Source organism: Phyllostomus hastatus, unplaced genomic scaffold (genome assembly GCF_019186645.2).
Source record: "Phyllostomus hastatus isolate PE091 unplaced genomic scaffold, TTU_PhHast_1.1 phas_scaffold_78, whole genome shotgun sequence".
NCBI lineage: Eukaryota > Metazoa > Chordata > Mammalia > Chiroptera > Phyllostomidae > Phyllostomus > Phyllostomus hastatus.
Genome location: NW_025334041.1, coordinates 92068918 through 92086153, shown reverse-complemented (window position 1 = coordinate 92086153; position 17236 = coordinate 92068918). Strand labels below are relative to the sequence as shown.

At 35.6% G+C, this 17236-nt stretch overlaps 1 protein-coding gene and 1 pseudogene across 1 annotated transcript in view; one reads left to right on the top strand and one right to left on the bottom strand.

Annotated features, from left to right (window-relative positions):
• Window positions 1-17236, bottom strand: part of LOC123811567 (WD repeat containing planar cell polarity effector) — a 382261-nt gene that overhangs the window by 241793 nt on the left and 123232 nt on the right. The window contains exon 9 of the mRNA XM_045827820.1: window positions 16568-16759. Coding sequence (XP_045683776.1) covers window positions 16568-16759 — 192 coding nt within the window. The remainder of the gene's footprint in view (window positions 1-16567; window positions 16760-17236) is intronic.
• On the top strand, window positions 3828-4577 carry LOC123811569 (annotated as a pseudogene).

The following is a 17236-nucleotide window of genomic DNA, read 5'->3' as shown; positions in this document are numbered from 1 at the left end:
TATGGTGGTCTAGACACAGAACGAGTTAGGCTCAAGGTCCAGGGAGAGGATGCCAGGCTCCTTCATTTCCAAACATTAGTGAGACTCTCTCCAATGGGCTCTGTAGTATCACCAAAAGAAATAATTTAAAAGGGGAGTGTAATGTTGTGATTTACCAAATAATACTTACATATTTGGTCATTTAGATGACAAAAATGTATTTTTCATACATTTTTGGTCTTTGTCCACAGTTCTTGACTCAGCTCCCAAAACCCTGGGACCTTTCCTAAGTGTTGAGAGCCACAATGATGTCTTTTGCTATGTTAATGAGGTGACTTTTAGAAAGCAGGCAAGAATGGGTGATTGTTACAATGGAGCCAACCTTCTGATCAGAGGTCTAGAACTTTCAGTCCCAACCCCTGACATCCAGGGAGGGAAAGGGGCGGAGACTGAATCAACAGCCAATGACTAATGATTTAATCCACCATGCCTATGTAATGAAACCTCCATAAAAACCCAAAAGAACCTGTAGAGGACATGAAAGCTTTAAACCTTTTTCACGCCTTGCCTTATGCATCTCTTCCATCTGGCTGTTCCTGAGTTATATCATTTTATAATATACTGGTGAATGTAGTAAGTAAAATGTTTCTCTGAGTTCTGTGAGCTTCTTTAGCAAATAAATCAAATCCAAGTAAGTGGGTCTGGGGAACCTCTTTATAACCAATTGGTCATTAGTACAGGTAACACCTGACTTGTGATTGATGTCTGAAGTCCAAGGAGGAGGTCATGGGAACTGCAAATATACAGCAGGTGGGTCTGCAAGCCCGCAACAACCTGGGCTTGCAAAGTGGGGTCTGAAGTTTGGAGCAGGGCAGACTTGCAGGACTGAACCTTAACCTGTGGACTCTGATGCTATCTCTGAGTAGATGGCAGAATTGAGTTGAATCATAGGACAACCTGCTGGTGTTCAAGAACTGCAAAGCGGTGTGGAGAAACCACACACACAGTAATTGGTACCAGAACCAATTTAGGGAGTAAGACCATGGACTCCATGTATGCCTTTTCTCCACTGCCTATCGCAGATAACCCTAAAAAGCAAGGAAGGTCAGAGGATGACTTCCTGTCTTTCCAAATAAATGGCTAAAATTCATGTAGGGGAGGAAAATGTCTTGCATGGCCTAATTAAAGATACCATAAAGGTTTAAAGATTAAAAAAACACTGAGTGTGCATAAGTTTCAATAAAGAATAAATTCATCAGTAATAAAGAAGAAAACAGGGTCCTGTGCTAATCACTTTTCATACAGTAACAGCTACTTGAACATAAACAGTGTGATATCTTGATAGTTGATCTGATAACCAAGACAGCTACTGAATGAATAACAAGTGGTAAAGTACTGCAACATATGCTAAACAAAGGGATGATTCGCGTCCCAAGCAGGATGGAGTGGGATGGCACAGATTTCATCATGCTCCTCAGAACAGCATGCAATTTAAAACTTGTTAATTTTGTTTATTTCTGGAGCTTTCCATTTACTATTTTCAGACTGCAGTTACCACAGGTAAGTGAAACTGAAGAAAGTAAAATTTTGGATGAGGAGGAACTACTGTACATTCCAGAAATAAAGGAAATAAGGGTCACAGAGATGGTATAAGTTGCTCTGGTCCCGAAGTTAACAAGTGACAGCTGTAGCTTGAATTCAGCTCTGTCTGACTCTAAAAACCAAGGTCTCTGCTAGACACACTGCCTCACGAGCACAGGTAAATAAGTTTACATGAGTGCACACATTTTTCTCTATGTGAGCAGTCAGGGAATGAGAAGAACCACAAGGCATTAGGAAGCTGAAATGTGGTGAGGGGATCCCACAGAGGAGACAGGATGAGAAAAAGGTGAAGTGACCAAAGAGACAAATTATGCAATGACAATGGAGCTTGTTAGCCGTGGGAATGAGGAAGACGCTAGCTTAAAGCTATTTTTGTCAAGCAGCATATAATGTAGGCAACTTTCCTTTGTAAGACTGAGGAAGTTTAAAAGGCAAAGTTCTTAATAAACTGATTTCTTTTAAAGATGCTTCATTATGAGATTGAGTTGTACTGAAAATAAAGAGCATACTTTGTAAATATAAATGCAAAATATCTCTAAAATGAAGCAAATAAAAATTATACCTTTTCCTCACAACATAAATTATATAAACACAAAACATTATTGCTAGTTTTTGCACCTGAAAAGAAAAACTTTAAGTTTGTTTTATGATGTTCCGTGGAATCTTTTGAGAGTAGTATATTGTCATGAACAGACTGGGTCAAGTTTGCATCACTCTTAAAATATAATAAAGTGACAGTAGCATTACAATCCAAAATATCTGTATGTTTAAAAGTATTTGACATAGTTAGGTTCAGAATTTAAATGCAAGTTGGACCTGATCCTGTACATTAGCCACAAGCACCCCACACAGAAGCAGCAGCAAATAACAGGGTCTGACTCCTGGTTTTGGTGACAGACAGCTCTGCAATCTTGGGCAAACTCACCTCTGGAAACTAGTTTTCTCAGCAGTAAAATAAGGATTTTTTAAATTTTATTTTAGATTTTATTTATTTATTTTTAGAGAGGGAAGGGAGGGAGAGAGAGAGAGAGAGAAACATCAATGTGGGGTTGCTGGGGGTCATGGCCTGCAACCCAGGCATGTACCCTGACTGGAAATCAAACCTGCAACACTTTGGTTCGCAGCCCACGCTCAATCCACTGAGCTATGCCAGCCAGGGCCAGGATTTATTAATCTGTGTTGTTGAATTGCCATATGAATTAAAAATAATGTACCTAATATGCAGGGGACAGAGGAGCCCTCAATATAACAAGTGGCTATTATTGTTTTTCCTGAAGAGAAAGTCCTGAATACTTTAGCCAGGATTGCAGTTAAAAAGAATGAGAGCTACTTTTCCTCAATAAAACCCAGATCTAGTTATTTAGAATTTATGGCTGACACTATACAGGGGTGGGCAAAAGTAGGTTTGCAGTTGTAACACAAATAATACAATAATAAATAAATAACAATACAAGAATAAACTCTATTTTGTGTACTCAAAACTAAACCTACTTTTGCCCACCCCTACAGTTGCAGGCTGTAAATGTGGAAGACAATTTTAAATATAGAAAAAATGTGGGTTGGAAATTAATGTAAAACTGATTTCATTTATTTACAATGTTTAGCACCATGCCTGACATGACAGCAGCTCAATAAACACCACTAACTGAGTGTATTTTAAGTAAGACGTACAAAGGTCATACTTAGTTTCATGATTTTAAATTTATCTAAATTGATAATTATGTGTTTTAAAAGGAAACAATATTATTAGAAAGAAGCATTTCAATCTATGAAAATAAGAAATCTGTACATACAGATACTGCCATGATAAAAGTATAGCTATCATAAGAAAATAAATGAGCATTATGTGTAGTGACAGTAAATCTACAGGGGGAAATGTCTACAAATAATTTCACTGACACAGCACAGAACCTTAGTGCAAGAGTTTTGGTTAATCAAAAATACTGAAATGACACTCAGATGTTACCTAATTGTGATATTAATATTTTTAATTGAAAGGAAAATGGACTGGGCTTCCAATTAGAATTAGAAGTAAGATATTCTGTATATGAGTAGAGAGAAAAAGACAATCATCAATAAAAATGAGCAACTGGATGCAAAAGAAGAAAATTTCAGTCTTTCAGTTTTTCTAGGAAAATGCTAATGTGGTGGACCAAGATTATGAAAAGGAAGGGTTTCCAGCAGCCTTTTAAAAAAAGTTATTAGCTTTTTTTCATAGTGCCTCAGAGAAGGTCAGCAGCTTCAGGATGAAGCTGAACATCTCTTTCCCAGCCACTGGCTGCCAGAAACTCATTGAAGTGAACAATGAACACAGACTTTGTACATTTTACGAGAAGCATATGGCCACAGGAGTTGCTGCAGATGCTCTGGGTGAAGAGTAGAAAGGTTATGTGGTTGAATAAGTGGTGGGAATAACAAGCAAGGTTTTCCTATGAAAAAGGGTGCCTTGACCCATGGCCTAGTCTGTGTGCTGCTGAGTAAGGGACACTCCTATTATAGACCAAGAAGGACTAGAGGGCGAAAGCACAAATCTGTTTGGGGTTTCACTGTGGATGCCAATCTCAGTGTTCTCAACTTGGTCATTGTAAGAAAAGGGGAAAAAAGATACTCCTGGTCTCACTGATACTACTGTGCCCTGTCCCCTGGGGCCCAAAAGAGCTAGCAGTATCTGCAAATTTTCAGCCTCTTTAAAGAAGATGATGTTCCCCCAACAAGTGGTGAGAAAGCCCCTAACCAAAGAAAGTAAGAAACCTAGGACCACAGCACCTAAGATTCAGTGTCCTGTTACTCCACGTGTCCTGCAATACAAGCGTCGGTGAATTGATCTGAAGGAACAACGTACTAAGAAAAATAAGGAACAGGCTGCAGAATATACTAAACTTTTGGCTACAAAGCTGAAGGAGGGGCCAAAGAAAATGCCAGGAACAGACTGCCAAGAGATGAAGCTGTCCTCTCTGAGAGCTCCTACCTCTAAGTCTGAGTTCAGTCAAAAATGAGGTTCTCTAAGAGTAACAAATAAATAAGAACACACATCAATAAAAGTTATTAAAACATAACTTATTGACTAGAGAACAATGTGGTAAAATGTGTTAATATGATTTCTAGGTTTAAGATGTTCTCTTAGCAAGTCATCTGCAAATAAGTTGAAAACAGCAAATAGAAATTATGTAGTTATTGCAAAATACCAAGAAAGAACAGATTTTTTAAAAATCCAAACTTGCACAGACTAAGACCTCTCTCATCTTATGTTTGTGCGGCCAGGTTTCCCTCCCAGACTGAAGTATTAGTCATGACATGATCAGGCCAAGATATAATGCTAAGATAAAGAAATGAAATATATGGTGTGTAATGAAGGGAGAAATGCTAAGTGACAATGCCCTGAAGAAAAATCACAAAGAAGAGAGAAGAATCTAAAAAGAGAGGACTATGGCTGGTGATAGCCATGTAACCTAGCAAGATGAACTTGAAGTCTACTCTCATCTTCCAGGAGGCATGCTTATTGTTGTCCTCTACAAATATTATGGTCAAGAATTACCTTTTCTCAGAGAACATTCTTGGTCTGCCTTCTCTCTCTCCTCCTTTCCTTTCCTTCTTTTTTTTTTTTAAATTGAGGTAACTGACATATAACATTATATTAGTTTCAGGTATAGAACATAATGATTCAATATTTGTATAAATGACAAAATAATAACCTCAATAAATCTAGTTAACATCTATCACCATACTTAGTCACAAAAATTTTATTTTCTTGTGATGAGCACATTAAGATTTACTCTTTTAGCAACTTTGAATTCTTGATCTGAATCCTATCTCCAACTACTCCACAGGTTTAGTGAATTTTGAAGTCTAATAACTCTTCAAAGATTCCTAAAATATATACCAGGAGTTTCAGGAACTGGTCATTATAATTCAAGTGGGAATGCCTATGATAACAAAAATGGTAAAAAGTTCTAACAAAGGCAGAGTGAAAAGGTATAACAGTGAGAATGGGAAGAACAGTTTTAGATAATCAAGGGATAAAAATAAAGACTTCTGTAATGTGTGGTGACCTGCTGAAAGTCTGAGAATATGAAGGAAAAGGTCCCTGTTTTAATTCTAAGGTAATAAGAAGGTACAAGGAAGGTAATATCACAGAAACAGGTGGTGTATGAATGAAACCACAGGCTGTGCAATGTTAGTAGTGGCCAATGAAGTGAGATTGTGATACCAGTCAAGACACAGATGACCATGGCTCAATGGTTCATTTTTGTTGCTTTGCTTTAAAAAAAAAAACAAAACAAAACTGTGTGGTGAACTGAAAATTTCATAAGAGTGAACAATGGGGAAAAAGGTGGGAGAACTGTAACTGAACATCAATAGATTAAAAAAACAAAGGGAAATTTCAAGCAAAGAAAGAGCAGAAAAAATACAGACTTTATGAGTCCTAAAGCTCTTGGAATTTCCCAGTTTCAAGGATAAACAAGTTGGCTGTATCATTCCTAAAGTGAAGTGTTTCAGTCAAGTTTAAATTAGTCAACTTTAAGGTGGGAACTAGTTGAAAAAAAATGCATACTGAGATGATTTTTTATTCTTAAAAAAACCCAAAACTGTATTTGAGAAAAGTAAAAGAACTGATCCAAAAGTCATCAAAGGACATACAATATAGAGAAGGAAAGGTATATACAGTCAATATGATTGATGCCTTCTCTGGTAGATATTTTAAAATTAAGAAAGCACAAAAATCAGAAAAGCAATCACAGTGAACTGGAAATAGGCTCAAAATTCTGCTTTAGCTATAGAGAATACATATTATGACCCCTATTAAAATCATCCAATATATAAATCAGAAAAAATTTTATTTAGAGTTTCTTTTTCTGGAACTGAAAACTTTTACCAGTGGGCACCCAGGTTATTTAAAAGATTATGCATGTCCTGGAGGGGTAAAGCAGTTGGTTAGAGTATCATCCCAATATGCCAAGGTTTCTGGTTCAATCCCTGATCAGAACAACAAATCTCTCTCTCTCTCCCTCCCCCCCGTTTCTCTCTCTCATCAATAAAAAAAAAATTATGTAGCAACCAAAATTCTAGCTTATTAGAATTTATTCTTAAATCTATATTCCTACCCCTCACTTTGCAAAACCTTTTAACATAAAAGGCAAACTTCATTTTTAATTCTTTATTGTGAAACATTCAACAACACATAAAAGAGAGAACAATATGATAAATGTGAAAACAAACTTTATGAAATACTACCCCTTTGCAACAATTTTTCTAATGAAATAAAATATCAGATACACTCCCTGGATGCTGTGACTCAGTGGACTGAGTGCTGGCCTGTAAACCTAAAAGTCACCGGTTCAATTCCCAGCCAGGGCACATGCCTGGGTTGTAAGCCAGGTCCCCCGTTGGGGGTGTGCGAGCGGTAACTGATTGATGTATCTCTTATGCCATCAATGTTTCTACTTCCCTCTTTCTTCCTCCCTTCCCCTCTAAGAATAAAATAAAATCTTTAAAAAATATAGATACAAAACGTGCCAGATCTCATTCCCTTCCCTTTCTCCCCAGCGGCCTTGCTGTTATGAATTTTGTATTTATTCCTATTATGTTATTACTACATCAATCTAGAACTATCCCCAATGCTGGGACTCTATCCTAAGAATACTAAAACACCAATCCAAAAGAACCTATGCACCCCAATGTTCATAGCAGCACAATTTACAATAGCTAGATGCTGGAAGCAACCAAGATGCCCATCAGTAAATGAATGGATCAAAAAAACTATGGTACATTTACACAATGGAATTCTATGCAGCAGAAAGAAAGAAGGAGCTCCTACCCTTTGCAACAGCGTGGATGGAGCTGGAAAACATTATGCTAAGCAAAACAAGCCAGGCAGTGAAAGACAAATACCATATGATCTCACCTTTAACAGGAACCTAAATAACAAAACAAAGAAACAAGCAAAATGTAACCAAAGACACTGAAATAGAGGCCAGGCTGACATTGCCCACAGAAGAGAGTAGAGGGAATTTAAGGGGACAGTGGGAAGGGTTCACAGGAACAAACTTAAAGGACACATGGTCATAAACTAAGGGGAGGGTGGTAATGGGAGGGAAGTGGGGAGGGGTGGGAAGGGGGACTGGATTGGGAGTAAAAAGGAAAAAACTGTATTTGAACAATGATTAAAAAAAAATCTAGAACTATCCCAATCAATATATAACATTGTTTTGAATCTTTTAAAATTTCATATAGATGTTATTATTCTGTATCATACTGCTATTCCCTTTTGCTCAACTTATTCTTTTGGGATTTAATCATAGTCCTAGTTCCTTCGTTTCTGTTTAGTATTCCGTCTTCTGAATACCACACCACAAAAGAGATTTTTATCCTCCTGTTCCTGGACATATAGTTGTTTCTAATTTTTTTGCTATTAAGTACAATGTTACTATGAATACTATGGTACATGTCTCCTTGTATGGGTGGGCCAATTTTTCCTAGCATAGGGGACTCACACCTTCAACCATACTAGCTGTTTCTAAAATGCTCTGCACAGTGATTTACTAATTTACTTCCAATAAGCAGTGAATGACAGTTCCCTGTTGCTCCACATATTTACTTATCCAAATATATCAACTAAAAATAAAATAGTAACAGTTGTTTTCAAATGGATACATCTCTTATTTTTAATTACTTTCAATGAAATCTGATATTTGTATACAGGATAAATATAAAAATGTCTTACAAGCTTAGAAAAACAGACATATCTAGTAGAAGATATAAACACTCCCTTATCTGTAATTTTTGGTATCTGAAAGTTATCAACTTATATGCTTATATTAATAAAATCCTCTGGTCCATCGAATTATTTATTACAACAGCCAACATAATATATAAAAAAGTTATTTTGTGAAAGCAAAGAGAAATATGTCAATAGAACATAATAGAGAACCCAGAAATAGATCCACAGACTGATAGCTTCACTGACTATATCTTACAAAAGAGTAAAAGTGATTCAATGAAGAAAGAATAGTCTTCTCAACAAACAGTGCTAGAACAACTGGACATCCACATGCAAAAACATCAATACAAACAGGTCTTAAACTGTTCACAAAAAGTTGGCTCAAACTAAAAGTGTTTATTAGGACCATGAACATGTTATGACAATGTGGCATTGGTGGCACTATTGTTTTGAATCTCTCTAAATCCCCACATGAAAGGGACAGTTCAACTAAATAGTGAAACCAAAAACACATAGAGGATAAGATGAGGGTTAAAAGAGAGCACTATATGTAATGACTATATTCTCCAATAATGTAAATAAACTACAACTATTTAAAAACAAAAGGGGAAAAATGAGAAAACAGGCAAAAAGTTTTTGAATGTTCTTAATAGTTTACATTAGTAATGGTGATATCATTATGATTATTCTAGACTGTTAGGTACGTACTATGGGATAAAATAAACAAGTAATTATAAGATATGATAACTCATGCCTCTGTACTAGGATTTTTGGCATGGAAGAGAAAAGACACAGATGTACAGAAGAGGATAAATTAAAAACCCTGTAATCCTAAATTTAAATTACAAATATCAACATGAACTCACTCTGAATACATACATACATACATACACACGCATACATATATACATATATATCTCTGCTTTAATAAAGAAACCTAGAAACAATGACCTAATCAATAACAACAATACAATATCCTTAGCTCCCAAATTTGAGTTTAAAATACACTTTTCCATTAAAAGAAACTAGAGCAAAATTTTTTTCAGACTTATCTCCTTGGGCAAGGGGAAAAAAATAAAAAATAAACAAATGTGTCTATATCAAATTAAAAAGTTTTTATGCAGCAAAGGAAACCACCAACAAAACAAAAAGACAATCTACTGAATGGAAGAAGAAATTTGTCAATGATATATCCAATAAGGGGTTAATATCCAAAATTTATAAAGAACTCATATACCTCAACACCAAAAAACCCCCCAACAATCCAATTAAAAAATGGACATGGGACCTGAATAGACACCTCTCCAAAAAGGACATACAGATGGCCAACAGACATATGAAAAGATGCTCAATGTCACTAATAATCAGAGAAATGTAAATTAAAACCACAATGGGATGTTACCTGGGACATGTCAGAATAGCTATCATCAGTAAATCAACAAATGCCAAGTGCTCTCGAGGATGTGGATAAAGGGGAATTCTTCTGCACTGTGGAAAACAGTATGGAGTTTCCTAAAAAAATTAAAACTGGAACAGTCTGGAGCAATTCCGGTTCTGGATTTATAGCCAAAGAAATCCAAAATAGTAATTAGAAGAATTTATGCACCCCTGAGTTCACTGCAGCATTACTTACAATATCCAAGATATGGAAGCAACCCAAGTGTGTATCAATAGACAAGTAGTTAAAAAAGCTGTGATACATATATACAATGGAGCATTAGTCGGCCATAAATAAGAATGAAATTTTAGTATTTGTGATGGCATGGATGGAACTCGAGGGTATTATGCTAAGCAAATAAGTCAGTCAAAGAAAAACAAATACGATTTGTTTTATGATTTCACTTATATGTAGAATCTAAAAAGCAAAATAAACAAACAAAACAGAAACAGACTCAGATAGAGAAAACAGACTGATCGTTGTCCCAGGGGAGAGGGTTTGGATAGCTGGGTGAAAAAAGTGAAGGGATTACGAAGTACAAATTGGTAATCACAAAATAGTCCCAGGGATGTAAAGTACAGCATAGGGAATATAGTCAATAACACTGTAATAACTATGTACAGTGGCAGGTGGGTACTTAAAATATCAAGGGAACCACTTTGCAAAGTATTTGATTGTCTAACCACTGTGCTACACCTGAAACAAATACAAAATAATAATGAATGCAAACTGTGATTGAAAAATAAAAGTAAAATAAAAGAAACTAGAGCTTTTTGAAGAAATGGCTATTTTCAGGACTGGGATAGGAAATGTACAGGATGTGTATGGAACAGATTGTCATACCAGATAGCAGGAAAGCTACCGGGACAAAAAAAGGAGCCACTTTGAAGAGGCTCCCACTGTCTAAAGATAAGACAATCAGCTTCCAAGAGGATAACAATTACAATTTATAAAAACTATTCAAATATGTTTAAATCCATGAATTTCATGTTATTTTTATTTATTTTATTTTTTACTTTTTTATTGCTGTTCAAGTATAGTTGTCTCCATTTTCACCCTACCTCAGCCCCCACCCACCTCTGCCTCCCACCCTTGAATCTAGCCCCTTTGTCTTTGTCCATGTGTCCTTTATACATGCTCCTTGATGGACCTTCCCCTATTTTTCCCCATTATCCCTCTCCCCCACCCCCTCTGGTTACTGTCAAGTGAAATAACCTAACAGTGAAAGACAAATACCATATGATCTCACCTATAAGTGGAGCCTAATCATAATGTTATTTTTAAAAAACCCAAAAACTAATTGATTACCTTCAGGGGAATCAATTCATTATCTTGAAAACTGGTAAAGAAAAAAAAAACATTTATCCTGATTATATTATACAAATTCAACCAATGGGAAAACAAAAGATCAGTGGAACTGTCTTTTTATAAAGTATCCTGATTAACAAATGAAAAATTAGTAATAAAATTAGAATATCACCATTTTGCAACCCTAATGACTTAATGGATCTATGCATTGAGCATCCATAGCTGTTAACATCAAAAAAGAGAGACACCCAAAAGACAGACAGCCTGACACTGTGTGCCTTCTGGTAAAAGGACACACCATCCCATAGTCTTGCCAAAACTGACCATAAACTTGCAGAATTTTTAAAAGACAGAGAAACATACTGCACCCCACCATGATTATGCAAATACCAAAATCCAGATGTTGGACACTGCAGTCTCTACAGATACAGTTTAAGGAAAAAGAAAGGAATGGGGGAGGAATTTATAATTAAATAGATTTAAGAGACACATTAAAGCGGCACACTGAAGTGTTTTTATTAGATAATATTAAATTATATTTTGGGGGGATGTATATTTAGGTGATAAAAATATACCAGTATACAAAAAAGTGATTAAAAATCATGACAGAGATTACTTTTGGGGACTGGAAAGAAGTTAAGATTGTGATAAAGTATGTGGTGGTATTTCTGGGCACCTGGCAAAATTCTATTTCTTGACCTGAGTGTGGTGCTAGGAGTGCTTCTGTTGTAGTAGCTTATTAAAATATACACTTATTTTTTGTGGTTTTCTTTTTTTTCTTCAGCTAAGAAGAAATGATTTATTGTACACACTCAGCCACAAATGATAACAGAACCAGTCCAGAATGTCACAGGTCCAGGGCAAAGGACCAAAAGGGACTATTGTTGTAAGAGCAGTGTGGGTCTCTCAAAAGGTGGTTGCGGAGATCAGACTTTACGTTCTACATCCATCGACAAGTTCTCAATAGCAGGCATGCAGTCGAACAATTTGTACCAGTGTCCCTGGCCTCTAGCTTCCCTTATTTCTGCTCCTGTGGCTTCCATGGGTACACAAGCTAGCAGTTTACTTGGACCTCTGCCTCATCTTTCTTCTTTTGCGCTTCAGCCTGCGCATCCGCTTCTTCCATCACTTGGCTCTCATGGAGCAGAGGTTTCTAAGAAGATGGCGTTAAGGCCGAGCTGTGGTTTTCTTTATGTGTGTTTTATAATGAAGAAATTAAAAAATACATCACCTCTAATACAGAAAATCTCTGTTACCTGGTTGAAAGCTAATACAGTATATACATTTCTTTGGAAAAGATGTTTTTTAAATATTTTGACTTTTCAGTTGGATACATTTATAATGCTTTCTGACTGCTTCTTTTATCAAATCATACTATATTAAAAGCAGGTCACATTTTTACTCTCCCATCAAGTTGTTGTTCCTCTAAAACACGACAAAAATAGTTACTAACTCTTATGGGAAATAAGTTATCTTTCTAAGGTTATATTTCCCTAGCTCTGACAACAGGTTTTAAGGTTTAAAAGTTCTACATACATGCTTTTGATTAATTTGGTAAACAAATTCAGGGGACCTTTTATGAAACAGGTATCTTGAAATTAACATGATACTGAGAAAGCATTACCAAATCCATATGGCTGAAAAGGTAAAGCACTTGCTCAAAGATAAAAGTAAGGAAAGAATAAATTGTGTTGTCACCACATTTTTGACAGTGAATGAATTAAATAGTTCTGAAAGGATGGCAGTAACTTTCCAAAAGGAAGTGGAAAGAGTATGTGAAATTTAAGTAAAAATACTACCATATTATATATGATAACCCACAGATACATTATTAAAAACTGTTTTTAATTTCCTGATAAATATTTTTTCTGAAACTATTGTATATTTTTCAAGACATTTTTTTCCTAGACTACATAACTCTGCTTTATGCTTCTAATTAAGATATGTAGTATTGTTTAAAGCTCTGTAGTGTGAAATTAGACAAGCAGTTTTCTAATATCCATAAATAAATAAAAAATGTTCATTCTCTGACAGACTGATAATTCAGTCACAGAGAGCTTATTTCTGTTTCCTTTGTTTTGAGTTTTTTGGGTTTTTTTAGCTGCATGGTAAGCCAATTTTCTACTTAGAATATACTGTTAAAACTCTCATTTGGTTCAGTATGTGGGCTTCATCCTTTCCATGGTCTGTTATTCAAAAAAAGATGGCTTTAATTATTGTTATTATTTTCTTTTACTATGTTGCAAAGCAGTGGTTCTCAATTTTGATGCACATGTGAATCACTTAGGGAACCTGTAAAAGAACAGTGATACCTCCACCCCTTCTGGAGATTCTGATGTAACTGGTCTGGGTGGGCCCCTTTGTAAATGCTCTGCAGGTGACTGTATTGCATGGCTAGGTCAAGGAACCACTAGTCTACAACCTTGCCAGTGTACCAAAAAATAAAAAAAAAATTTTATCTTATTTTTTTCTGATTGAACTTGCATGGGGAAATGCTTCTTAAAAATTCTATAGTGTAATAGATACAAAGATTAAATTTCTTCTCTAAAGGTTGCTAACTTTTTCATTTGAATTTTAGGGTTTAAAATTTATTGTATCTTTTGAGAAATGCAAATTAAAACCACAATGAGATAATTACCTCACACCTGTCTAAATGACTATTATCAATAAAAGAACAAACTGTAAGTGCTGGCAAGGATGTGGAGAAAGAGAAACCCATTTGCATTGTTGGTGGGAGTGCAAATTGGTACAGCCACTATAGAAAGCCATATGGAATTACCTCAAAAAATTAAAAATGGAACTGCCTTATGACCCAGTAATTTCAGTTTTGAAAATTTCTGAAGAAACCTGAAACAATAATTCGAAAGTACATACGCACTCCTATGCTCATTGCAGTGTTATTTACAATAGCCAAGATACAGAAGCAGCCCAAGTTTCCATCAGTCAATGAATGGATTAAACAACTATGGGACATTAATACAATGGAATACTACTCAGCCATAAAAAGGAGAAAAATTTTACCCTTTGCAACAGCATGAATGAACCTGGAGAACATTATACTAAGTGAAATAAGCCAGTCATACAAAGACAAATACCATTATGATTTCATTTATATGTGGAATCTGAGGAACAAACTGAACTAACAACAAAATAGAGACAGACACATAATATAGAGCAGGCTAAGAGCCTCAGGGTGAGGGGGGTTGGTAGGTGGAGGGATCAAGCAAAAAAACAAAAAGTACTCATGGACTCAGACAACCAGGCAGTGATTACGGGGATGGGAGGAGAGATGTGGGTGGTATTGGAGGAAGGTATAAGGGAGATAAATGCTAATACAAAAATACAATAAAAAAATTAAAAAGTATATTGCATATTTTATTCTAACATTAGTTCAAGAAATGTATTGGTCACTAGTGAAAAAAAATTAAAGACATGCTGAATACTACTTTTATAGGGTTGTAGTTTTAGTTCATGACATGCTAAAAAGGTAAAGTGATACAATTCATAAAGATTATATCTTCACACTCAAAAACATAATTATTTCCCTAAACATTTCTTCCAAAAGACATTCACCTTTTGCATACAGAAGTTCACAGGAGATTCTGAAAAAGAAATATTTCCAAATTTTTCCTACAGTTTAATTTTCACAGAATGACTGAAAGGGCCAAATTCAACACAAAACCTACTTGCAAAAAAGATGAATTATAGATCTTAACATATTAGGATTGACAAAGGGGACATTAACTATGCAATCAGTGGTGAATAATTAAAAATCATGTGCAAGTATTATATATAACTTTATTAAAATCTATTCAAATACTTATATAAAGTGGATTTTTTTCAGAAATACAAAATATGGAAGGTAATGCAAGGAAAAATAGAACTCCTGAAAAACAAACAACCCTTGAAAAGTAGAACCAGTATGAAAAATCTACCTTTCTTGAAAGATACCATACCCAGGCAGTTCTAGAGGTGAGTTTTACCAAACATTCAAGTATTAGATAATTCCTTTTACTGTTTCAGAGAGAAGGAAAAAAAAAAAAAAACAGCCAAATCACTCCATACAGCTAGGACAACCCTGATGTGAAACTTAGAAACAGTAAAAGAAAGTAAAATTGTGTACTAATCTCATATTTGAGCAAATTACAAAGCCTCTTTAATCTTCACTCCTTAATGTCTAAGTAGAATCAATTATTACCCACTGGCTTCTATTATAGATTACACATACTCTATCCATAGCACCACCTAACATTTTAAGTGCACTTACACGTTTTCATATTTGACTTTCATTGGTAGACACTAAGATCCTCACCGGTAGGCACAGTTTTGCATTTATATCCCATGACATGAACTACAATGCTTATTACTCCATGATCATGCTCAGCAGTTTCTGAATGATGTAAAAAGAGAAAGAAAAGGGCCTTTCAGGTAGAAATAGCAGTAATGTGTATGGGCAGAATCTGGTGGGAAATAATGAGGCAGTGAGTAAACCATTTGGCTAGAACACAGGTTTGTATAACACTGAAAAGGCAAGTCAGAGCCAGCCAAGAGTGGGCTTTTCAGTGCTGAGGCAATTTCAGTTTCAGTATCTACTGAAGGTATTTGAGTAGGCAGTGGCTAAATCAAATGTGTGCTTCAGAATCCAGATGAGCACTTTTTAGAGCTGTCAGGGAACTGGAGGTGAACTATCTGGTTTAAGTCCATTATTTTAAAAAATAGAAAACTAGAGTCAGAGACAGTAGGTGACCTACCCAAGGTCTGTCAGGCAGAAGCTTACAAGGAGCAAATTTGATTAAGTCACACAGTTAGTATATGGTCCAACCAACAGGCAAACCCAGGTTTGTCAGCCTCAAGTCCATGATGTAGATGACAGCAAGAGATGAAGTATGCAAACCAGCGGTGCGCCCTTTTAGGACAGTCCTAATTTCATTTAATACACTCATTTAAAATAAAGGTAATGTGTGCAATGTATAACTAAAGACTATTTTAAGTATTTTTACTTTTATTATGAAGCAGAACATTTAATAGAATTATAATTAGCTTTATTATATTGTCATTTTATTAATTAATTTTTATCCTCACCTAAGGACATTTTTTTCCCCTTTGCTTTTATAGAGAGAGAGGGAGGAAGAGAAGAAGGGAAAGAGAGAAACACTGATTGGAGAGAAAAACATGGGACTGGTTGCCTCCTGTACACACCCTAACCACCTGGAACTGGATCTGAAACCCAGGCCTATGCCCAGTAACCGGGATTATAATGGCAGAGCTAGGAATTGAACCCAGAAGCCTTGCTCTAATCATTATGCTATTCAGGCCAGCTCTTAAATTGTCTTTGTAACTTCTAGGTATGATACTTTTAAGGACCCCATTTCATATTCCTTTTTGAATATTAGGAAAAATAAATTATAGGTTTAAAAAAGCATTTGCATTTACTTCAAAATACAAAAAATAAATAATCCTATTTCATTTGCAAAATATAGATATTTCATTCAACAAAATATAGATATTTCTTTTATGTTTACCTCTAGTCTTCCTTGAGCATAACCCAGGAGCAGAAGATTGGCTCTGTCCTTCTCAGCTGAGATGGGGGTCCATGGCCAAGCATCATCAGTGACCAGTGGCCACCAGCAAACAACTGTGTCCTGAGCACGGTTGATAGCTAGACGACGTGCTATTGTCCTGTTGACTGGGCCAGGTATTTCATGATAGGAAATCTAGTGGGTTTAAAAAAAAACACAAACACAGGATCAGTTTTAATGCAAAGTCCTCAAAGTATTGTAATAATTAAAGCATCTGTAAATGTAGATAAATGCAAGTAAATATGAATGTTATACACATGCTTAAGGAGGTGTCAGAATTTACCAAATACTTTTGACGTGTATATAAAAAAGACATATGTTCCAAATTCTCTCCATTTTTAGCAGAGGAAAGAAAAGGAAAAATATGGGTTAGGGAAGAATTGGCTGTGGCAATCTCAATCAATACCAAAATGGACAGTCATGGTTGCTTGACAGCATCGACCTGCACATAAGATTTAAGACCAGCTATGTTAAATGACAAGTTCAGTACTGCTGACCAAGAGTGTCTGAATACTGTTTAAGACATAACATGTTAACAATGACTGACAACAATCAAAGGAAAAACAACTTGAGGCAAATGCCACTTTAAAGAATATGTGAGACATACACACA